We start from the raw sequence: 24,223 nt of genomic DNA on the forward strand, positions 1-24,223 counted from the left end.
GTTGGTAACGTTTTTGAATAATGTTTGTACTTGACGCGAACGCGTCTATTGTTGAAGCAGGTAGTAGTGATCATTTATTGAATAATTGATAGTGTGTGATCAAATATAGAATGAAGAAATGTGCTTCCATGATAAAGAAAATAATGACTTTCTCAACACAAAAAATGAACTTGAAAGACATATTACCTTGACAAAATTTGAAACATCTCTGCAACAACTTGGTTATACGAGAGATTTTATCTATGTATCTTTTAATGAAACAATCAGTCACATAATATATATTTAAAGCATAATAAAGAAAATATTAATTACATATTTAATGAAAATGAATACGGAACACGACTACAATGTAGCAGTTAGGTATAGAACTGTTCGTAAGCATTTGGATAGCCTGGGATATAAACACTCTATAGCTTTGGATTCATTGCCACTGATAGAAAAATTGTTAGCCGATCTTCTTCAAACAACAGAAAGTTTGAAACATTTTAAAAGCATTGCACAAGACAATATCGAGGTTTGTATGACCAATAGTTTATATAAATCATAAAGTGAAAAAAACCCACAAAAAACACTTCTAGATGTCATGTAGATGTCCTGTTTTATGGCATTCGCTCTGAATAATAAATGGAACTTACATAACATGTATTTGATTTTATTCTAAATTGTATTTCTATGTCATCCTTTATATGAAACAAATAATATACTGTCAAGAATCTATCAATGAATTTATGAAAAGTGATCAATATATTTTGATGGAGTATCACAAAAAGAATTATACATAAATTTCATAATGTTTTTTGTTATTTGTTGTTTTTGATCTTAATTTAGGTACATTCTCAGTTACAATCTGCAATTGATCCTTATAAATGTGACAATGCAAGATTGGTAGATGAATGCAACCGTCTTCACTTTGATTTGTCAAAGGCAAAGGAAAATCATCAGAAGCAAATCAAGGATCTGAAGAGAGAGATACATAAATTGGAGCGTGAGTGCAATGATCTTCAACTGGCATCTTCTCGTAATTTACATAGAATTAAGGAGTTAGAAACAGAATCTTCTAGGAAATCTAAAAAGATCCTAGAATTGCAAGGGAAATGTTTGAAGCCAACAATTAGTAATGTTGGACTAGGTATATATTCGTTAGCATGTAAAAATAATGCATATACTTTATTGAAGTTCTATGTAGTTTCTTATTCACTTTATCAACTTTTTTCAGCTTCTAAGAAGCGTCCTTGTTATCCTCTTCGAAGAGCAGTTTTAGAAAGTGAACCATTACCAAAAACAGGGACTAAGGTCAATCCTCTGCCAAGTTTAAGTACAGTGGAACCGAAGACTGTTGACTTGTTAAACATGGCAGACCATAAAATGAATTGTTTGACTCATGAGGTAACAAAACTAAAGGGAGAACTTTTATTACAGACTGACAATGCGCAAATGCTAGAAAGTCAGGTATACTACTGAAATTTATATTTGCATGACTTTGGAAAAATTCCTCTTATATTGCATGCATTTGCTTGTGAATACTATGGAATGATGATAATAAAAATATTATTTAATTCATATATATTCAGAATTAGATATTATCATACATATACAACTACGTTTGCAGTTAACTGACAAGGAAAGAGAAATCATAAGGTTGAAAAAATTATTAGAAGGCGGCAGACCATATTCTGCAGTTTCAAAGGATTGTCCCTGTAAGAAAATGGAAAGTAATTTTATAACGTCTACTGATGGGATAGATCTTCATGAGTTAAAGATTCTCCAGAAAGAAAGATTAGAGTTGGAGCAACAACTGAAAGGTAAACAGAGAAATCTAGATCTGGAAATATTTTAACTTGTAGCCTTACATGGCTCACCTAGTACATTTTTTTACAGAAGCTTTAAATAAACAACACGATGCGATGACACAAGCACTAAAACTTGCGGACCGTAATGAAGAATTAGAGAAAGAATTACGAGACATAGATCACATAGCTTTAGCTGTGGAAGCTGACTGCAATTCTGCTGTTAAAGAAAATAACGAAAAAGTTTCCAAGCTTCAGGTAATTTTGTAATATTTATAATAATGCTGGCACTCTATAGAAATTTTACATTTTTATTTATTTCCTCTTAGCAAAAGTTGCAAGATCTCATGACCCAAGTACATATTTTAGAAGGTGAATTAATTGTTGAACGCAGGGAAGTACAGGAATTGAGAGCGGACCTCGAGGCTTGCAGATTGGAGAAACGTAATATCCAACGAAATTTAGAATCTACGTTGGATGAAAAGAAGCATATAATAGATAGGATAAATGAACTGACAATAATTGGTACTTGAAATTTCGAATAGTAATTCGTAATTAATATAACATTGGTATTGCTATACTAAATGAACGTTTTACAACTGATTTTATAGAAAAAAATTTGAACGATGAGATAGATAGACTATCTAGCGAAAACGAGAGGCAAAGACAAGATGTTATTCAATTACAGTATAGCAATAAATTATTAAAGGAACAAATACATACGAAGGAATCATTGCAAGCTGATGCCGAAATTTTGGCATCGGTTCAAGAAAAAGGGAAGAAGAACGATTACAATAGAGGTATAACGTTGAATAAATAATATTCATGTGAATTATTGTGTATTATTTTTTGAATAATATAAAAACTTTTTTTGTGGTAGGACAAAACGGAATAAATATTCAAGAAATGTGCAGAGGAAGAGACATTAATATAAACAGTATTGAATATGAAAGTATACGCAAACAATTGGATGAGAAAGAAACTCGATTGAGTAATGTATGAATTTTAATATAAATAAGTTATTATGCATATTATTATATGCAAAATACTTGATACGTGGCATTTAACAATTATTGCAGTTAGAACAAGGAGTTGAAAAGCTGAGAAGAGAAAGGGACTTTTACAAGAACGAATACAATAACGTGAAAGATCGTAACAATAAAACTATAGAAAAAGATCATGTGAGGCACATGTTAAATTGTTAACTACATTTTTTAAATCTTTTAAAGTATATTACAAATATAGATCTTTTTTTTAATTAAAAAATAGGATGATCTGTGGTCAAGAATTCGTGAATTAAAATACCAGTTAAGTGAGAAAGAGACCATGATAGATGAATTACAGCGAGAAAAAAATGAACTATTTCGAGAGAAGACTAATTTAGAGGGGCGATTGCAAAATTATAAAACCGATCATAAAGTCTCCCATCGACCTTGCAATATATGCAAACACAGCATTTCATGCAATTGTTCTTCTCCTACTTTCAGGGACACTAACAAAGTAAAGGTAAAAATCTGTAAATAGTTAAGAAGATGAATATTATATAACAAAAGAATATTTTTAGGGTATTATTGAACGTTTGGAACACGAACGGGATATGGCCCGAGCAGATATTGAACGATTGATGGAAGAGCGTGATGCATTACGAGAAAGATTGAAAGTAATTACCTTCTTCATTAATATGTATAATATTATGACACTTTTCTTGTGATACTTTTTTTTCTATTATCAATAAAACATTGTATTATTTTATGGTTAGATAGCAGTAGAAGCACACACGTCCGAACAGCGTCGATTAAGAGAAACATTGTCCGAAGTGGAAACTCGTTTGAAGCAGATAGAGAAAGAACGACAGGAGCTTTTGCTCACCCAAGGAGCACGACGGGCAACCATAAATGGATTAGAAGATCAATTGGAAGATCTACGAGAGGAGCTAAAGCGAACTAAACAAGAATTGTCCACTCAACGCACCCAGTATTTTCAACTCAGGTATTTCTGCATTTTCTGCAAAACGTAGTAATTATTTATTTGTAAACTTATTAAAGTAAGTAGTTATGTTGCATTTTAGAATAAGTTGTATCTGTATTATTAATTTATATTGTTTTAAACTTAAACAAATTAATATAAAAATTGGGTATTTAGAGCACTACAAGACCAGACCGATCAGTCACTGGGTGACACTCAGAATCAATTAACTCAATCGAAGTCCGAATTAAATAAGGTGTTGGATCGCAATAGAACAATGGAACGACAGCAGTTACAGTTTGAAAATCAGATAAAGGATTTACAGCAGGAAATTAATCATTTAAAGACAAACATGACGCACTTGGACCATGAAAAGGATCAATTGCTGGTGAGTGATTCATATTTGTTAATATATAATAAAATGATAAAATCAAATAATTATTGTTAGATGGTATTGGATGAGAAAACAGAAAGAATAGCCGCGGTAGAGAGGGAAATGATGCAGAAGGATCAACAGGTTGTAGGATGCGATCACCAGATCCGAGAATTGCAACACAAAAACGAGTGAGTATCATTTCTTTCATTTATCAAAAACAAATTCGTCGTAATTTTAGAAACGTTTGTTATAAATTACATGTATTTACATAGACCTAGATGTAATATTCAATTTGAATCGAGAAGGAAGTAATCAATATCGCAGGACTCAATATACCGAACACTGCATTAGAAAAATGCACTAAAATAAATAGGAATTCTTATGACACTTAAACGAGCGTGTAAAAGTATTACGCGCACAGTATTTTCGTACAGTATATGTACAACTCTATTTACACATATTTGTAAGCATATAAAAGCAGTTCTTAGAAATTGATTGACTTCATGTTTTCGTTAAGAAACCTGGCCAAACTGACAGCTGGTGGTTGACAATTTCCCGGCGACAAGAGACTGTTGCTTTCCAGCTCGGACACTTCAAAGCTGTCCGTGACCCTTTTATATCCAGGTCTGCACTCGCATCTAGCTTTCAATTCAGGCTCCTGGTTTTTCCACAACGTTGGTTTCGGTATTCTTCTCGCTACTAACCATTCCCCTGCGGTGCAAGGGCCTTGTGTATACAGTTTGTAACAGGTTCTATTCATCACTACCATGCCTGGCGTGGACTCACAACTATCGATAACGTCTTCAGAACACTTATCAGTTCCCCTAAGTGCGCTTGTACAGCCACAAACTCCGTTATAGCTGATTCCATCGATAGAAGGTCGCACACTATGATCGTATAAAACAATTTGTCCACGTGAACATGGTCCTTTCGTTCCCACTTTGTAACACGTCTTCTCTTGAGGGAAATAGAGTCTTCCTCGCTTGCAAGGCACTAGTGCACAAGTCGTTGAGTTCACTAACATGTGACCATGTTCGCAAGGTCCTCTAGTATAAAGTCTGTAACAGAATCCGTCTGTGTAGTGCACATGGTTCGGTTTGCACACACACTGGGCTCGAACGATGTCTTCACTGATCACTGAATTTGTGATAACAAAGTGATGGCCTTTCAAACATGGACCAATACCGCCTGTTGAGAGATATTTATAAATTACTTCAATTGTAAACACAGTAGACCAAGTCAGCGTTCAATTCACGGTTTGCTTGTCTTACCTAATTGATAGCACATTCCAGTCGGCTTGTGATAATGAGGTAATTCATGGTTGCAACCGCACACTCCACCTGGCAGAAATAGCTCACCAGGCTCTGTGCATGGTCCTTTAGTGTAGTGTTCGTAACAGCCTTCTACACTGCTCAACCAGTGGTATCTGCCAAGTTCACCTGTTCCCGAACAGGAACACACTGTTAGGCCATCCTCATCTCTAATGAGGAGTTCACCCTTTGGACATGGTCCTCTGGTAAGCTTTGGATAACACTTGTCGTCCCTTGGCCAATATACTTCATTCTTTTCCGGACATGGTTCTGGATCGCGGCAGACACCCCATCTTTATTAAAGGAACATACAAATTGCTGATATGACATTCGATAGCAAAAATTGTTTGACTCATGCACACATGCTTGATATACTTCGTAAATTCTATACTACCTAGATTTCCCAGAGGTCTCGGGCACTGGTGCAAAGAACTGGCCTTTCGGACATGACGCCCTTGAGTATATCGAATGACAAAGTGCGTCTCTAGGTGACTGTGCCGTACCAGGTGGACACCTGCACTCTGCCACAGTTCCACCTCCACCTGCAGCAGGTCCTAGCTCCATTGTCTCTGGACATGGAGGCCCAATCTGCATTAAAACAATATTTTTATTTGATCGGTTCTCTGGGAGGTGCACATTTGTTCTTCTGAACTTCTTCGACTAAGCTACAGAATTCAGATACTTTATTTTCACTGTGACAGCATAAGAGAAATGTATGAGGCTTCTTGGAGGGATGAGCTACCAAGAGAACACCCAATGGTCTTCCTAGAAAGAGAAATGCAGCACCTGCCTGGAATATTTTGTAACACTTTCCATCCGCCGGCCAAAATAACAATTGCCAGCCACGTGGTTGGGCGGCACAGGGATTGCTCGAGGGATCTGCCCATGGTGGAGGCATAATTGCTGATCTAACGTTTAGTGGTAGGAACCAGATGATGACCAGCAGATGCTTCAGGGCGCTGAAACATGCTTATGTTAATAAAACCCGAACAAAATCATAGGCGCGAGTAGTAAATTCATAGACACAAGTTGCGTTTCTTTCGGTTTATATATTTTGATCGCGTCGATTTAATGGATCGCGGTGAAAAAAGCAGAAAAGTGAAAATTCTAATAAGAAATCTCCTAACTGTGCGCACGTGTGTTAGGATTGAGGGAACGACAGGGAGGAGCAAAAGCAAGGCAGAAATAAAATGACCATACTTTCACTGTTTCACTATGGCAATGGCATTGTCCCTGGCGGCAGGGCTCAGAATGACGACACGCATGTCAAATAAGAATACCATCCCGCGCGACTACCTCACGACTTGCAAACTGAAAGCAAAAACACTTTTCTCTTTCCTCTTTTTCATTGACTCCGAGCATTCTAAGTTGCTAGTGACTCGAACGCGGTATCCGGTGTACGGCTTTGATGGAGGAGAGATTGTATCTTTCAAGTACAATTATACAATGAATCCTTTCAGACGTCTTGCAGCTGAAGATGCATTGCTCCAAGTAATAGATTTTTCTTTACAGTGCACAAGTGATCGCTGATCAAAATGTCTTGGACACTCTGTATCTTTCGTGCACAGAATTCGAAGCATGTTTCGAGGATTTGATGGGGTTCTCTTATAGAATACAGAATGCAAGGGACCTTGGCATCTAAATTCGAACACCAGCTGCCGCGGCAAGCTTTTCTCCAACACTTTCCCATTGCAGTTGCGGAACTAGTTTCGTAGATCTCCTCGTTATCGTTTTACTAATTACACTTTTTCGATCGGTGCTCTAGTTACATATGTGCTCTGCAATTCGAATGATCTTTATTGGTGGACAGTTCCGTTTAGACAGTTCCGTTTAGATATACCTCGAATCTATGAGACATAAACACAACTCCCAAAGCATTACAAATACTTTCTTCCTTCTCATTGATCGTAAATTAAGCAGTTTTATAACTATACGGGAGCCAAGCAGGGAATAGTTTTGTTGATTAAAATGATTATAGTGTTAAAAGACCATTACATTTTATAATAATTTTTGGTCTCTTTTGAAAATGTTTAATCGACCAGGATGAGAAGTTTCATGTAGAAACGTATTCTGGTCGACGGTCGCCATTTGATTTTTTGTTGTTCTTGCTATATAACGAGCAGCAATTTGCCGCGTGCCGTTTCGGAGTAGACGATAGGGAAGAGGTCGCGTGCCGTTATGGAGGACTACCGCGTGTGTCGCAGAACGTCGTGCTTCCCCTTCCGGTTGCAATTATTGTCGTTCGCTGTCAGACCAGTGTAACCGGTTGTTCACGCGAATCAAAAGTGAGAGTAACAACGATCAGGATCTCGGAAGAAAAATCGTTCTAAACGTATGCTATAATTACTGTAGTAATTTCTCAATTATGTCGATTGAGATGAAAATATCGATGACCTTGAAGTCGCCAGAACTACGACCTTGAAACGATTTTCTCGCTTATCGTAATACATTTTCTTCTCGAAGACCAATCGTGTTTCGTAGATATTTTGGGTACTCGAGTCAGGTGTTAATTCATCATCGAAAAATCATAGAAGAAGCTTGTGAAAAGAATAGTGCCTCGAAAGCGAGTGCTATCCTGCTGTACACTTTGAAGTATACAGGGTGTCCCAAAATTATGGTACTTCCGGGACATTAGGGGGTTCCTGAGGTAATTCGAAGTAATTTTTTCCTTTACAAAAATTTTCTCCGAGGCATCGTTCACGAGTTATTGACAAAAAAAAACAGTGACCAATGAGAGGCGAGCTCGGCTGCCTTGCGCCAGCCGAGCCAACGGACGAACGAAGCCCGATTTCGCTGATTGGCTCGGCCGCCTCGCGTCAGCTGATCTCGCCTCTCATTGGTCACCGTTTTTCGTAAATAACTCGTAAACGAAACGGCAGATTGCATTTGCGCTAAGGAAAAAGTTACTTCAAATGACATCAGGAATCCCTCGTTTCCCGGTAGTACCATAATTTTGGGGCAGCCTGTATATATAGCGCCGGTCGAGAAAATCGGCGATCACGATAATACGATTTAATTCGGGACTCCCTTCGATAATGAGAGTGCTGCTCGCGCGGGATTACAACAGGTGTGCTCGCGCGTTCCTTCCTCCCATGTAATTGCTTTATTGTGGCCGCGTGCACACGAGAAGTAAAAGTAGACCATTGTTCGGACCGGGACCTGGAATATTCATAGGAGCATAGCGAACGGGGATCCTCGTTATCATCTCCCTTGACGCGGGTGTACTCCAGCTAATTGCCCGTTGCGCAATCATTTAATTACCGTGGCCACCGGGAGCAATGGTTACATCACTGCTTTCACGTTTCGCCGAGTTTTAATCCGCTAATCACCGAGATACACGTCGATCAGGATCAATTTCCCGTACAAATCATCCGCTGGGACGTTCGCGTTGTTGTTCACAGTCGTTTCCCGTGCTATTTGCTTGCTAATTAGTAGTCGATTGCAACATTAAAGAACGTAACGTTGTTCGAGCTTTTTTTTTAGCGCGATTTACCGTCGACAATAGAGCGTCGTTAAATCGTAGCCGTGGCGACATAGTTTGCAATAATGACGACAGACGTGTAATCCGTGCAAAATTCTTCGTGTCTGGGTGTTTAAGTACAAGAAGAAATGTTTAAACGACGAGAGAGAGAACCGTCCGCGTGAATCATTAGTATGAACTTATGAAAGGCCGTGGATCTTTATGCGACACCAAAAATTTTCTGGATATACTTTATGAAGTTAGAAAAATGTTTGTCTCGTCGGTGTTTCTGACATCACGACGTTGCACTGCAAGTAATACTTGTGCATCATTGTATTCTTTGTATCCATATTCCGTGTAAGAGCACGAAAATTTGCGGTCCAGCAAATTTATTTGCATGGGAAGCATGGATTCCGTGAAAGCTTGCTCGCATTGCTGTTCCAGTCGCGGCGACGACAGACGACACAGGTACGATATGATGCTCCTTTATTCCGATGTTGACGAATGGATTGCACATACGGTGTCCGAAAACTATGTATAATACACAGGCACACCCTGGACGATCGCGGCTCTATGTATAAAGGACTCCTAACGACAGGTTCAAAATCATGCGTGCTTTATAATAAATTCGCATCGAATTATTATAATCTTCTTCTCTCTTTGGCGGACTACTCTTCGCGAGGTATTCAACATTTCATGGTTTCTTTCACGTCCAGATTCCCTCTCTCAGTTTTTACAAGCGGTTGCGCAATGGTGGCCGCGTAATAAACGATAAAAATCGCCGGCGTTATGTCATTCGTGTCGGTTCTGTTATTTTACAATGTGGAGCAAACGTTTCGTAGATCGTCTCTTCATAAATATTCGAAGCTTCTGAAATAATTGAAACGAAAAATTGATGCGCAGAATCTCAAGCCCGATTCGTTTACAGTTTTCATAATGTTTAGCCGACTCCAAATTGTGAGTGTGAAAGATAAGGGACTTTCGTTTGGAGAATCTAAATCAGTTCTGATAGCGTCCAAAATAATTCTGGTAGAATTTAGACAGAGAATTTTCGGATCAAACGGCCGATTCAATTTTGATCGAACGCTAGAAGAATTTTTATAAGGGATGCAAACGGAGTCTTTCTACCACGACCGATTAGTAAGTCTAAGTCAAGGAGACCGCTTAGGATGGTTTTGTCCAGTGGAGACAGAAACAGTGTCAAGGTACACCGGTGGCTCCTCTTTCATTACGAAACAGCTGAAATTTATTCGAAACGAATAGCGTACGCATGTCCTAACAGAGTAATTCGATAAACTCCGATCATCTGCTATTAGGACAGGATCGCATTGGCAAACAGTGAGTGTTCTATTAGATCCGTTTCGAACGGAACGAGACACGTTACGCAATCCGACATAGTCGATTAATAAGAGAGAAGATCGAATTGATCTTCTCCAGTAAGTCATAAAGAGAATCTATCGCGAAGATCACGCCGTGACATTTATGCCGGTGAAACGAAACGACCTTTACGAGTTAGTCATTGCAATCGTGCAACCGTCTTCTGATTGTTGCTGGAAGAACATGCTCTCCGATGAAGTCGATCGAGTCGACGATTCCGAGCATTTCAAAAGGTGAAAGGGCGACCTTTTTTTTATTCATCCCTTTCATATTTTATTGTTACCGTAATTTTATTTAACGAGGTCAAGAGCGACCAGAGCGGCGTTACCAACAGATTTTCATCAGAGATAATCGTGCAATTTGGAAAAGAATCAACGGTTTATTCGAACGATCTGACATACAAATGTTCCGAGTCAACGCCGAGCACGATAAAATGTCAGATCGCGTAAACAATAATTTGTCCAGTATTTCTAAATAATTCCTCAAGTATTATTTTATCTCGATCGTAATCCTTCTTTCGTTCCGATCACACAAAAATAATGATTTCGAGAAACTTACGAAGCGATTTCCATGGTGGCGATCTTGCGGAGGGAAACAGGGATGAAATAAAACGAACAATTGTCACATCACAGACATAGCGCCCCTGGGAGAATAATTTCACCGGGTCCTTCGGTTACTCGACATATCGCGTGTATCGGTCGCAGTACACGCGACCATAAAACGATGCTATCCGTTCGAGTGCCGCGTTCAAACTGACACCACCGAGTCCCGAGGACTCGGCGAAGCGGCTTCTCTTGGTGCTGTCGCTTCGGTTACCTAACCGCCCCGCGACAACAACCGAATCGATCCCCCGGTTCACCTTCCTCCATTCCTTCTTTCCACGTTCCTTTCCTTTTTTTTGGCGACACCAAGCCGAGCCGGTCCGGCTTGGAAAAATCGCGGGCAGTTAACGAGGCTTATGGGTTTCCTCGATTATGTAAAATCCGCCCCGACCATGCTGCACCGTGACCTGAAAAACTGCTTTATATCGTACACAAAAACGCTTCTTTATCGATTTCATCGAAGCACGACCTTCGCGCGGACCTTTCGGCCACGAAAAATTCACGGAACCTGCAGTTTCTTCTCGCTCGAACAACTCTCTGTTCTCATGCTCGATCATATATTCTCAACTTCTGTGTAAAATCCAATTGACCCGCGGGAACCGCTGACCGGTTCACACGGTCAAAGAAGTCTCCTGAAAACGGTACCCGTGCGGCTGTGCGCCTAGCATCCGGCTCGAGTTCCCTCGATCACGGATCCAAAGATCGAGAGAGGTAAAAAGCGGATCGCGCGCGGGTTGTCGCGTGTAGGCTTTCGTAACGGCCGTTCCACGATGAGGCATGAAATCATGCCCGAATAAGTTAGCGGACGCAACAGCACGGCGTCGGAATTCATACGGTCTTAACCCTATCCCGGACGATCTTGCATGGGCCTCCGGTTTGCGCTCGCTTTACAATGTTACATAATCCTTCGTTCCGATTGCACTCGCGGATCTGTCCGTCGACGGATTTCCTTGAAAATTCCCCGATTGCGAAAGAATTTCGCGCCGATTCCGCTAAACGGGGACCACTTTCGTCGGCGTCGACCTCCGAAAGGTCGGTCCGCCTCGTGATCGCTGCCTCGTGTCGTTGCCGGACCCTCGGTGACGGCACAATGTTGCATCATACGATCGCACGGAGTCCACCGAAACACCAAATCTTTTTATTTATCAGTTCCTATGTAATTATCGAGCCGCATAATGACTGTTCTTTCGATTCGACTCTGTGCAACTACATCTCAGTGTTTGGAAAATCTGTTCCGAGTGCGAAGAGTTATGTTAGTCGCAAATCAGCAGATCGAATAATCTACTGGGCGTCCCCGAAATAAGTGAACAGACTTCGGTATTATATTCTGTATCTCCGAAGAACGAGAAACGCATCATACAAACATAGATCCGGAAATTCTTCGTTTTCGAGATAACAGCAAATTATAGCGAGGTAATCAATAAGTACAGTGATTCCTCCCTAATTCGCGCTCAGTTTGCGCGCAAAAGTGGACAATCTTGGAAGAGGAGATACGATTGTTCGAGCCTTGCGTCCCGTTTTTATAGTCGTCGACAATCGATAACCATAAAAATAAGTCCCAAGTCTCGAATAATCGTATCTCCTCTTCCAAAATTGTCCATTTTTGTGCGCAGTTTCAACGCGAATTAGGGAGAAATTGCGGTATCGACAATGTCGCAACGCAGAGAACATTAATCGTCGGGGCATGTGGCAAAATTCGAAACATCAGGGCTCTTTGAAAATATTCGGCAGTCTATGAAGCGCAGATGCGGATTCATTTCAGCAATTTCTTTAAGTAAATCGCAACTCTTCGAAATCTAATCTCGCGAACGAAAAGTATTTACAGTAATGTCTCCCTAATTGACGCTCAGATTGTCCACAAAAATGGACAATTTGGGAAGAGAAGATACGATTATTCGAGTCTTGCAGCTCGTTTTTATAATTGTTGACTATTGAAAACAATGAAAAACGAGCCACAAGGCTCGAATAATGGCATTTCCTCTTCCCAAATTGTCCATTTTTATGGACAATCTGAGCGCCAATTAGGGAGACATTACTGTATCTCGAAAACGTAGAGTTTCCCAACCCATGTTTATACGATCTTTTCGGGGACACCCTCTATAGTTTCGACCAAGGAACGAGTACCCGTTGAGAAACTGCAGGTTCAGTTGGAGACGTCGACTTGGTTCACGAATGTCTTTCGTTAACGGATCATTCATCCTCGTTATTTGACGAACATTTGCACTCGCGATCAGTATACTTTTGATGGTACTTCATCCGGACCTTCTAGCATCATCTAAATCACCTTGTACCGAATTGCCCCGGCACGGGTCTAGGAGACCTTGTGTTAACGTTGTTCCGATGAATCACTGGAGAATCCGGAGCATCAACGGTCCAGGTATCTCGAGGATCACGTAATCTCTAGAGGTCCGGGAACGTTGAGGAGATTACAACGGTTGTTACGTTGGTTCGTGGCACTCTCACGCGCTGATACGCGCGTAGCATCGAAGTTTCGAGGAACCGTGCAATGCCCTTTACCTGTAACGGTAAAGGTGAACGGCACCTGGATAAGGGCGGCCACGCTTTGACATCCGGAGACGTGGTCAGAGTCAGCGGACAATTAGTTAGGCTCGCCTCCACAGTTTTAGTTTTCGATTCAGAGCCACTGCGACGTTCTTTCCATTTTCCTACATTAACCCTTAACGCTCCGTTGGCTCCGCTATGGAGACATCCGTCACTTGTTGTTCCGTAAATCCGAAGGATTTATTTATTTTATTGCTGTGGAGCCCAATGATTTTAGCATGATTACACCGAAGATGCTACGATTTTGTCGACGTTGGCAATTGTTATTTGTAGTAAAAACGTGCTTAGCGTGTGTACCATTACGATAAAAACATTTTTTTGCCCATTTTTATACTTAACAACATAAAATGAATAGAATCAAACGCTTTCACAAGGACGTGTAATCTTTTCCGCTCGAAATAAGACTTAAAAATGTGCCGGAGTTGCTGATAATGATATTTTTCAGAAAAACGCTGTTCAACTTTATTTTAGAACGTCCGAAGAATATTTACTAATTTTTAATTTAATTTAATTATCAATCGAGCCGATTCCAGTGAAGATTAACGATAACAAAATTCCGGCAAACTCGCGCAAAAGATATTTTTGTTTCAATAATTCCGTATCCGAACAGAATTCAACGGACGATTCGCGATGCTAATTTTATAATAAATCGCGTCAAAGAACACGAGGGATATGTTTATTTAAGAATTGCGAAGAATATCGTTAATAGTAAATTTACCCATTTCGATGAGGATGCATTTGCTGCTTGGAAATTTCGGTGACAATTCACGATGTCGATGCACCGACCTCGCACAATGTTAAGTAGATACCATTACGATTAAAACATTTTTTGCCCACTTGTATACTTTAGCAACATAACATGAATACAATCGAACGCTTTCACAAGGACGTGTAATCTTTTCCGCTGAAAATAAGACTTCCTTTATCTCAGGCGCTTTGCTTCAAAAATGTGCCGGAGTTGCTGGTAGGAGGGTAGTACTCGAGAAACGCGTGGAGCGCTAAGGGTTGAAACTCGGCAATTTTGAATTCGTTAATCGACGAAGCCAGTCGCTTGCAGCTGAAATCCTTTTTCATCTACGACGTTACCAATAAATGCAACTTTAATACAATAATTAATTAATAATTAATATCATAAATGCAACTTCCGGGATTTCTGTAAACATTTCTGTAAAGGAAAAAATTACTTCGAATGACCTCAGGAACCCCCTAATGTCCCGGAAGTACCATAATTTTGGGACATCCTGTATGTAAATACCTCGCAAGTTGTCGTTGACACTTTTCGCAAGTGTTGCGAGCAACGATGTATCGTTGTTCGACGCTAAAAGGGTTAAACAAAGTCCAAGTGCGAAAGCCGGATGCAGCAACGCTTTCGTAAGTTCTCCTCGAGGAATGAGGAGGTCCTCGAGGACGTGCTGTTGCAGCAGCGTGGAATCTGAAACGCGGGGTTTCAACTTCGAGGACAAATTCCGCGGGATGAACGAGAACGAAAGTACAAGTTGCTCGATGGCTGGGTTAAGTCTGGGGTCTTCTAACTCTAACGGGACGAGAGACGGACGCGCGATGACGATCCTCGACGCATTCGATTCGATTCGGTTCGATGGTTGGCTTTAACAGAAATATGAACGTCGAATATTCACAAGAAGGAAGCAAATACCGTTTAGTGGATATTTACATACAGTTGCGGACAAAATTGAGTGGGCAGACAGTGGAAATGGTTATAAATAAAATTTAGTCGAACTGGTATTATTACTATACACACGAGTTTTGTATATTACACATGTCCTTATGGTACATAGAACATGTTGTGCAAAACTCAAGTTAATGTTTATACTTTTGTACACAGAAATATATCGTACTTAACGGCAAAGTTAGCAAATTTCTCAGGGACAAAAATGTGCGTATGTATGTAATACCAGCTCGACTAAATTTTATTTGTAACCATTTCCACTGTCTGTCCACTCAATTTTGCCCGCAACTGTATGTTGCAACAACCCAAGGATTTACATCTGATAACAATGTAAGCAAATACCGTTTAGTATTTATTTTCCGCTTAAAGTGTTATATAAAAGAGGAAGCATAATATTTCGGAATGTCCGTTGAAACACAGCTTGAATCTGAACGCGGTAGAAAAATCGCATGAATAAAGATGCGCGGAGCTGCCGTTCGTCGAGCAACATCAGATAAGAGCGGAACGACAGTCTAGTCAGTATAATCATTCGGTATCCGAGCGAGCTGATCGTAGATAGCGAGGAGGATCGATTAGGATCTAGGTCCGAACGAAATTCGCGAGCAATCGTAACATTATGCAACGACCCGGAGGAACGGGAACGCGCGCGGGTCTTTCTAACTTTCGTATTCCGTAGAAAGCGCCTCGCTTCTTTAATCGGATTCGATTATGATCGAGGATCAACGGTTCTTTTATTCGCAATTCATTTCCTCGGAATTCGGTGCTGCCGGTTCGCGTCCGCGATATGTAACCGCGGAGCTGTCGATCCTCATTTATGAAAGCGGTGGGCTCTGGCAAGGGAAATTAGTGAACTCTCCAGGCGGGGCAATTAAACGCGGTGGAAATGGGGATACCGCGTGAACTTCCGCGATCGTTCCACGGCCGAACCCGACTGACACGTGGGTGCGTCGTAAATCATACGGTTTTTCTCGGGTTTTATCGACTCCCACCTTCGCGGAAGCTGGATCTCGAGTCTAGATCCGAGATTACGGTCCTAGATCTCCCAGCACCGTGCTCGGGGAATTTACTTTGGACGAACTATAATACGCAACGCAACTTTACGAAACTTCGTAGATTGATTTCGCGCCACTTTGTGCTTCGTTCTTGAATTTTCGTACACCGCTATTGTCAAATTTGTGGTAACTAGTCAATGATCGAGCAGACCACCCTCTTGTAACGGTGAAAAAGATATTCACTTGTATGCACGGGTGAACATCAATGTTTATAACAAAAGCAAAACCATAATTTATGATGAATGGCCGAGAATCAGTGAGTAAAGCAGTAGCCAGTTCGAAGTTCCCTTCTTCTTTTTTTTAACAATCTTGACCCTCTTTGCACTCGAAGCTGTTTCAACTGAAAATACAAAATCATTTTTCTAACTTAATTTATACGAGAAAATGCATTTTATGCATGAAAATCGACTCTTGGGACTCGCGCAACAGTTACACTCATAACAATATTTCAAATGTAAACCTTGTTAACATCAAAATTATCCTAAAAGGTGATGTAACAAATATTAATGGCGCCTCGGAGTCGCCGCTCGAGTGCAAAGGGTTAATAAGTTCAAAATAATCCATCGTCAGTGTCAATTTTCCTGAATCTTTCTCTACTCGTTTTTATTATGAATTCATAAAATTCGCGGTCTATTTATCGCTATTATTATTTATGGATTTTTCACGTATTTATGCATTTATGTACATTTTATTTATTATTATCGACCCGAAAAACAGGTCAATCGAGCTAAATCTCGACGAGCACCGAGCACCTAAAGGGCAGAGCTGACCTCGCAGGCCGAGATGGAGCATTAAAATTTACGAGCGATGCAACGCTAGGATTGTTAGTCATACCATGCACTTTAACTTTAAACAAAAAAACAGAGATCCGCGATGATTTTTCTGGACTGGAAAGAACGTGTATACAGTAATGTCTCCCTTATTGACGCTTAGATTGCGCATGAAAATGGACAATTTGGGGAGAGACAAAATAGACAATTTATTCGAGCTTTGCGGTTTGTTTTTATAGTCACGAATTGTCGACGATTATAAAAACGAGCTGCGAGGCTCCAAATTGTCCATTCTTGTGCACAATCTGTGCGTCAGTAAGGGAGACATTACTGTGCACAGAAAAGAACAATTTGGGAACAGGAGATGCGATTATTTGAGCGTTGCGCCTCGTTTTTTATAATTGTTGACAATCGGTAACTATATAAATGTGCCTCAAGACTGGAAAAATCGTGTCTCCTCTTCCCAAATTGTCCATTTCTGTGCACAATCTGAGCGTCAGTAAGGGAGACATTACTGTGCACAGAAAAGGACAATTTGGGAACAGGAGATGCGATTATTTGAGCGTTGCGCCTCGTTTTTTATAATTGTTGACAATCGGTAACTATATAAATGTGCCTCAAGACTGGAAAAATCGTGTCTCCTCTTCCCAAATTGTCCATTCTTGTGCACAATCTGAGCGTCAGTAAGGGAGACATTACTGTGCTTATTGTGGTACTTCTCTTCTCAGCTTCTTCTCAGTTTCGAAAGTCCACTTTTGAGAATTTTGCTTCGATAAACCAACGAACATACATCGTTACGAAATTTTGTACAGTTCTTCGCACGATCTTTAGCTACGTTCGCGAATTTTCGTGCGTCGCTGTCGCCAACGCAGTAACGGTTATTCGAGTCTCTTGAACACGTCTGCGACCTTAATTATACATTTCGGTGAATTTTATCGATCGATCGCGTATTTTAACGATCGGGGGAGGTTCGAAGCGATCCCAACGCGTGCATGGGAACGATTGCCGATGCAGATTAGTCTGCGACCCGGCAAAAGTACTTTGCCCAACCCAGACCCGCAGTTTCTATAACACTTTCTATGAGACTGCTGCCCGCGCGTTCCTCTCGCTCCGGCACCGCGGACGAAGTTAACTTTCCTTCGGCTTGTGCAAATTCCACGGCGAAAGGGAGAAAGAATCACGGATATGGCCGGCGAACGAAGCGAGATAAACTGATTTTCACGCTGACAAGTGTTCACGGTAGCCGCGTGTGTAAGATGCCGCCGAATCTTCCGCGTTTTCAGTCATATTAACATCAGGAAAGTCTCTTTTGATGAAATACACCGTCCAGAAGACCATTAGTACCGCGTTGTCGCTCACCTGCTTCTTTCTTCCTCGATCTCGCGAAGTGGAAATGCAGTCGTTAGCTATTTCAGGCACCGCTTCAAATCCCGACTGATCCGCGTGGCTTTTAAAATTCCGCTACAGCAAATTCTCCCAAATTTTCCGCCAGCTTGTAAACAAAACTGGACACTTTATATTTTTGTACAGTGTCCGATTGTCAACAATTATAAAAACGAAGTGCAAGGCTCGAATAATCAATCGTATCTCTTCTTCCAAAATTGTCTATTTTTGTGCGCGATCTGAGCGTGAATTACTGTACTTATCGATTACTTTGCTATAATTTCCTATTATCCTTTTCTCATCCTTGAAGGACGATGAATACGCTCTGTAGATCATTCGAACCGCTGATTCGCAGATTAACTTAACCCTTTGCACTCGGAACGGATCTTTCAAACATTGAGATTTCGTTGTACAGAGTTGAATTGAATCGACAATTTTATAGGAACTGATAAATAAAAAGAACTATTGTTTTCAATTACGCATTTTATATGATCACCTTACACAGTATGAAGCAAAATAATAATTAAAAATGTGTCGCCGTATCTCCCCAAATCGTTCATTTTTGTTTACAAGCTGAAGGGAAATTACGGAGAATTTACCGTATATTTTTTACTTCACCATTGTTCGGAAAATATTTCAATTCCAACAGATGCTTTAATTCTTCATTGAAAAATATCTCTCGCATAAATAACGCCACGAGGAACTTTGGCGGTGCATCTTAAAACTGCATCGACCAGTTCATCGGTGCGAGTGTCTCGAACAGCTTGTAAAAATCCACTGCTAATTGGGGTAATAGCGAGAAGAGGAAGGAGGAGGATAGAGAGTCGCTGTTTACAAACAGCTGAGGCCATCGCACTCGTACATAATAATTGCAGATGATCGCGTGACAGAAAGGTAGCAGCGATGCCAGTTATTAATTGGTTGCGCAACCCGTCGGATTTAATTCTAAGCAGGCATTCTTCTTGCCGAGTTCGCTCGCTGGGTCCGTGACACGATTCCGACTTCCGATCGAACGTTAACATTGTTCTGCTTCGAGGACAATGTTAACGAACAGACACTGTGCGCATTTCTTCGTGCGCGCTTGTCGCACTTATTGATGGCGAAAATCAAACCGATGATTTCAATTGCTTCGATTTTGCGACAGTTTCAACTTTTCCGGTTACTGGTCGGTAACTTAACCCTTTGCACTCGAGTGGTGACTCTGAGGCACCACTAAAATTCGTTACATCACACGTTCCAAGGTAATTTTGATATTATCAAAGTTTAGATGTAAAAAATTGCTAAAAGTCTAACTGTTGTATGAGTCACGAGACTAAATTTCATATGCATAAAATACACTTTGTCGCGTAAAATGGAAATACCATAAGTCAACAAAATTAATTTAGATTTACAGTTAAAATGGCTTCGAGTGTAAAGGGTTAATCTTGACGAGCGCTATCGCGCCGCTTGGTTCTCTTCGCAATCAATTAAGACAAGCGCTTGTTCAAAGTCTCACTATTGTATGAGTCACAAGACTCGATTTCATATGCACAAAATGCACTTTGTCACGTAAAATGTTAATACCATAAGTCGCAAAAGTTAGTTCAGATTTCCGGTTGATCTGTTCCTTCATCCGTCGATTTCCGATGTTGATGGAGCGAGCATCTCTACGGAAATCGAGAGTGACATTCCGGAGGATGCTCCTCGGTCCCTCGATTACGCTGTCGTCGATTACGTAACCGGTAACGCGGTACCAAAAGGAAAAAGTTTGAACACACCGAACAGACGACTTTCTCTCATCTCGTCGTCCTTCCTCGGCGTCGCGGCGGCAGCAGCTTCCCTTCGAGGCTCCTTATCGGTTCTGGTTCTCCCATATTTTTTACCTCTACGCGCACGAAAGTCAGAACAAGATCCCAGGATTACCGGAAATCATTCGAACCAGTTACGCGAGGGGTTGTTACAGATTCGACAGTCTGGAGTTGCAAGACTTTAAAACACAGTAACAGTAATGTCTCCCTTACTGATGCTCGGATTGTGCACAAAAATGGACAATTTGGGAAAAGGAGATACGATTATTCGAGCCTTGCAACTTGTTTTTATAGTTGTTGACAATCGATAGCCATAAAAAAACGAGCCACAAGGCTCGAACAATCGTATCTCCTCTTCCAAAGTTGTCCACTTTTGTGGACAATCTGAGCGTCAATCAGGGAGACATTACCGTATTCGGTCAATACTTGTCTGCAACATCGTTTCTGCAATAAATTGCAGAAGTTTACTTATTTTCGTGGCATTTAATCGGAGAACACCCTTATCCATCATGTCCCAAATCGGGGATACGAGCAAGAACTTCGACAGCCACCGATGGCTTTCCGTTCAATGCCACCTTGTCCTTACGTATTCAGCGTTTAGCCCCTAATAAAGTTGTCCTCTGGGCTACGTGATCCACAAGCGAATCGATATCTGGCCACGTAGATATGTTTTCGAGGAAGGATTAAGCAAGCCGCCTAATTCGTCGTCGAATAAAACCCGGCGCGTTTGTCCTTGTCCTCTTTCGAGAACGGTTCTTGCGCCACGAGGGATGGCCAATGCCATTCGCGTAATCGGGTAGACGCCGATTACGAATATTAATACTATGATGTTGCAGTCGCTATTTCATGAAAATGTGACAGGGTCGAAGCGTCGCATTTCGGGCTGGTAGCCAAACGCGTGACAAATCTGGCAGAAATATGATTTCTTTTTATTGCGATTGTCGACAGATTGACCATCGAGAGAGCTGCGGAACAAGAAAGGCAGACGAGGGCGATGCAGTTAGAATTGGAGAATTGTCAGCGTCAGCTGCAGGCGTCTACCTACGATCGGGAAAACGCTATACAAGAGAATCGCAGGATTCAGGATGATCTGGCAGCGTGTACCTGCGAGGTGAGAAACATGCAACGAGAATTAGAGGCGTCGAGAGCCGAGTCCTTCGACCTGAAGAGGCAGCTGCAGACTTACGTCAGCGAGGTGCGCCGAGCTGAAGAGCTCCTCAACAGAAAGGTGACATTTTCCTCTATTTCGGATACGATGAATGAAAATGAAAAATTGTAAGTAGATTCACGTAGCATGATTATGCATTTTATAGGAAAATGAAAGAACGGAGATGCTGAACCATTTTAGAAGCTTAAGCTTGGAAGCAACCGTTTTGGAGAATAATAATCACAGCTTGGAATCCGAGGCAGCAGAGGCGCGAGGAGCACTTCAAACAGCTAGGGATCGTGTGCTGGACTTGGAAAGGCAGCTGGCCGATAAAGAGAGTCTGATAAGTGGCTATGAGACTCAGGTAGGCTGCCGGCAGGCAATAGATTGTTTAGGAAGAGTTTGTTGATTTTTGTTGACATTTGAGTTCCCTAGATCAGCGAGCTGACTCAAAATGTTGCCAGCATGGAAACTCAGCTACGCCAGCAGGGAGACCAAAGGCAGAGAACAGAGGCTGACTTAACTGCTGTTAGAGATCTCTGCATGAAGTTGGACCAGCAGAAGGACACGCTTATGCACCAGTTGGACGACAAAGATTCGATTAAAGCACAAGTAAATAGATAGAAGAAAATTCTAGTTGTAAAATATCAATATATAATTTAACAGCACTCTGGGAACACTATTCCGTTTTTTTTTTTTTTTAGTATGACATGCAAATTGCTAAACTGAAAGCCGAACAGACAATAATTCAGGACCAAATGAACAGGGATCGCGCGACTGTAGAACGCCTGGAAATGCTTCTAGATCAAGCCCGACAGGAGTCTATAACTGTGCAAACTAATAATCAGGAACTACAAAATGAAATGTCCAGATTGAGAACAAAAATGTCCGACTTACAAAGCAAACTGTAAGGGATAGTTGTTCGATTGTTACAATGTTCAATGCATTTTTCATTGCAGTTTGTTTGTTGTTGCAGGAGCTCGGAATCGGCGAAGCTTCGACAGTACCAAACTCAGGCTGCCGAGTATTCTAAACAGATTAGTGAACTTCGTAGACAAATGACGAACGAGAGATTTGATCGTGCTAGAAAGGAGGAAGAAAGTCGGAGGTATTTGTTTAAAAAATTTATATATATATACTATTGGAAAGGTGGCGGATCGAATATGATCTCGAGAACTATTGATTCCATAGATATCCAGAATCCCATGACGAAGATTCATCCAAACAAAATAGATTTTCACCTCCCAATAACAAAATTCCTAATGGTTCCAATGGTACGGTGTGCAGGTAATCCTATTTAAGTTGCTTAACAACTGATCCAATGCAGAAATGGAGGACCCAAATTCTTCTAACAAGACGTGAATGAAATTTGATTTCTTTCACTTATCTGTCTTCGCAAACCAAACATGAAATGGAACTGTCTCCTCCACTTTTGCATTATCTTATCTCCTCAAGTCTCGACACTAACAAACAAAATTGAACCTGCCAGGCAAGTAGACTGGCCGAAGAAACCGTACTCCTCGATTTCCATACACTCCAATACACATACACCTGCGCGACATTCCTTCCCGTTGGATTGCAAGTGTTTGCCCCTGAAAAAGGCTTCACAGAACGCATCATCGAATAAATTGCCAACTGCATCCTTTGCTGCAATCAACAAAGCAGTCGCTTCAAAGCAAAACAATACCAATAAACGTTCAGAGTTATGATGCATTAGAGCTTGCACAAATTAATAGTAATTGTAACGGTTCATTTAGTGGCAGTCTTAATACATTTGCAGTCGCATATATGATTTCACTGGTTTCAAATAAAAAATTAATAAATATAAATAAATCAAATGTCATTGAAGTAATACGAGTAAACTTATATAAAAATATCGATAGCAGTTTAGTAGAATCGTTCTGTTACAAATAGTTTGCAAAGAGATTCTTTTTTTTTATTTACAGGTCTTTAAACTCAACACCCGACAGTTTTAACGTAGATTTAAATGTCGTAATATAAGAGTATATCATTTAATATCTACCGATCAATAGATCTTTGCAGAGTGAAGATCACAGTCCTGCAATCAACAGAATGCAAACAACGAATGAAATTTACAGAGGCGTTCCTTGTATAAATATAATACTGCGGTCAGACAGCACTATGAAATCCACTCAGTATAATTGTACACAGAAAGATGACAGTCAGAATGAGAATAGGAATCAGAGTTCTCCTCAGAGAAGATATGAACAAATTAATATAAGCACGGAGAAACAATTCCATTCATTGCCATCTGTTAAAGCCCAATGTGAGTCCACATTGGTTTTTAATAATATTCAAACGAGTCCTTACATGAGCGATGAGTTGCCTTCTTATAGTATTAAATACTCTAATGAAGTACCAGATATTGCTAAAAATCCAATCGAACTGGTTAGAAAGAAGTTGATGTATTCTGATAACGATACAATGACTATGGATACAAGAATGGTTAGCACAAAGCTGACAGAAGATTCAAATGAAGATGGTAGAGTTGTAGCAGATGTTAATAAAACTGAACAAAAGATTGCAGATCATATTAGGTATTATAGAGAAGCAGCATGGGAAACTTTACCAGTAACAAAATTAGAAAAGGCTCCAGGAAGAGTGTATGAAGGTGAAATAACTTCTACGAGATCGAAAAGAGCTGAAGAGCTTTTAAAAAAAGATATCTCGACTTTCGTAGGAGCAAATTCACAAGCAGAGCATGATCAGTTAGGATATTTATGCAGTTGTAATAAATATGATCAAAAATATAAAGCACCGTTTAAGTATGAGGAAGATATATTTGATAAAATTGTATCTAAAACTATTGATACCGGTGAAAAAGAAGAGAATTGTTGCACTAATGTTGACCGTGATTCGATTAATCGTACTGCATTAAATGTAGAACAAGAACTTAAATCTAGTATAAATTATAATTCTATGGGGTATTCTAAGTTT

At 40.5% G+C, this 24,223-nt stretch overlaps 2 protein-coding genes across 4 annotated transcripts; one reads left to right on the forward strand and one right to left on the reverse strand.

The window, feature by feature from the left end:
- The first annotated feature begins 3 nt into the window (after positions 1-3).
- On the forward strand, positions 4-23,352 carry LOC117217356 (Centrosomal protein 135kDa). 3 transcript variants are annotated; one of them, XM_033464899.2, is made up of 21 exons: positions 4-514; positions 829-1,129; positions 1,217-1,449; positions 1,610-1,802; positions 1,879-2,045; positions 2,117-2,312; positions 2,399-2,587; positions 2,668-2,783; positions 2,867-2,968; positions 3,057-3,293; positions 3,352-3,447; positions 3,547-3,776; positions 3,930-4,140; positions 4,201-4,316; positions 21,067-21,346; positions 21,432-21,629; positions 21,701-21,877; positions 21,970-22,172; positions 22,242-22,373; positions 22,457-22,552; positions 23,212-23,348. In XM_033464899.2, the coding sequence occupies exons 1-21, from the start codon at positions 320-322 to the stop codon at positions 23,264-23,266; spliced, it is 3,723 nt and encodes a 1,240-aa protein (XP_033320790.2). In that variant the 5' UTR covers positions 4-319; the 3' UTR covers positions 23,267-23,348. The 3 variants fall into 3 exon arrangements, with proteins under 3 accessions (XP_033320790.2, XP_033320789.2, XP_033320791.2); XM_033464898.2 differs by lacking the exon at positions 23,212-23,348 and adding an exon at positions 22,755-23,117; XM_033464900.2 differs by lacking the exon at positions 22,457-22,552 and having other exon boundaries at positions 23,212-23,352.
- Positions 4,318-11,097, reverse strand: LOC117217362 (uncharacterized). Its single transcript, XM_033464916.2, has 5 exons — positions 10,834-11,097; positions 6,229-6,397; positions 5,833-6,026; positions 5,400-5,731; positions 4,318-5,316 (listed from the first exon to the last, which is right to left on the reverse strand). Exons 1-5 carry the CDS (start codon positions 10,845-10,847, stop codon positions 4,613-4,615), a joined length of 1,413 nt encoding a protein of 470 aa, XP_033320807.1. The 5' UTR covers positions 10,848-11,097; the 3' UTR covers positions 4,318-4,612.
- Positions 23,353-24,223: the final 871 nt, after the last annotated feature.

This window comes from Megalopta genalis, chromosome 9 (assembly GCF_051020955.1).
Source record: "Megalopta genalis isolate 19385.01 chromosome 9, iyMegGena1_principal, whole genome shotgun sequence".
Lineage (NCBI taxonomy): Eukaryota > Metazoa > Arthropoda > Insecta > Hymenoptera > Halictidae > Megalopta > Megalopta genalis.

Bases quoted from the DNA above. Each gene is read 5' to 3' on its own strand.
- LOC117217356 (XM_033464898.2), top strand. From the start codon at position 320: ATGAAAATGAATACGGAACACGACTACAATGTAGCAGTTAGGTATAGA. The intron at 3,777-3,929 runs GTATTTCTGCAT...TTGGGTATTTAG, and splicing joins ACCCAGTATTTTCAACTCAG to AGCACTACAAGACCAGACCG. The intron at 4,317-21,066 runs GTGAGTATCATT...GATTGTCGACAG, and splicing joins GAATTGCAACACAAAAACGA to ATTGACCATCGAGAGAGCTG.
- LOC117217362 (XM_033464916.2), bottom strand. The intron at 6,027-6,228 runs GCAGGTGCTGCA...GTTTTAATGCAG, and splicing joins AGTGTTACAAAATATTCCAG to ATTGGGCCTCCATGTCCAGA. The intron at 5,317-5,399 runs GTAAGACAAGCA...ATCTCTCAACAG, and splicing joins TGGAATGTGCTATCAATTAG to GCGGTATTGGTCCATGTTTG.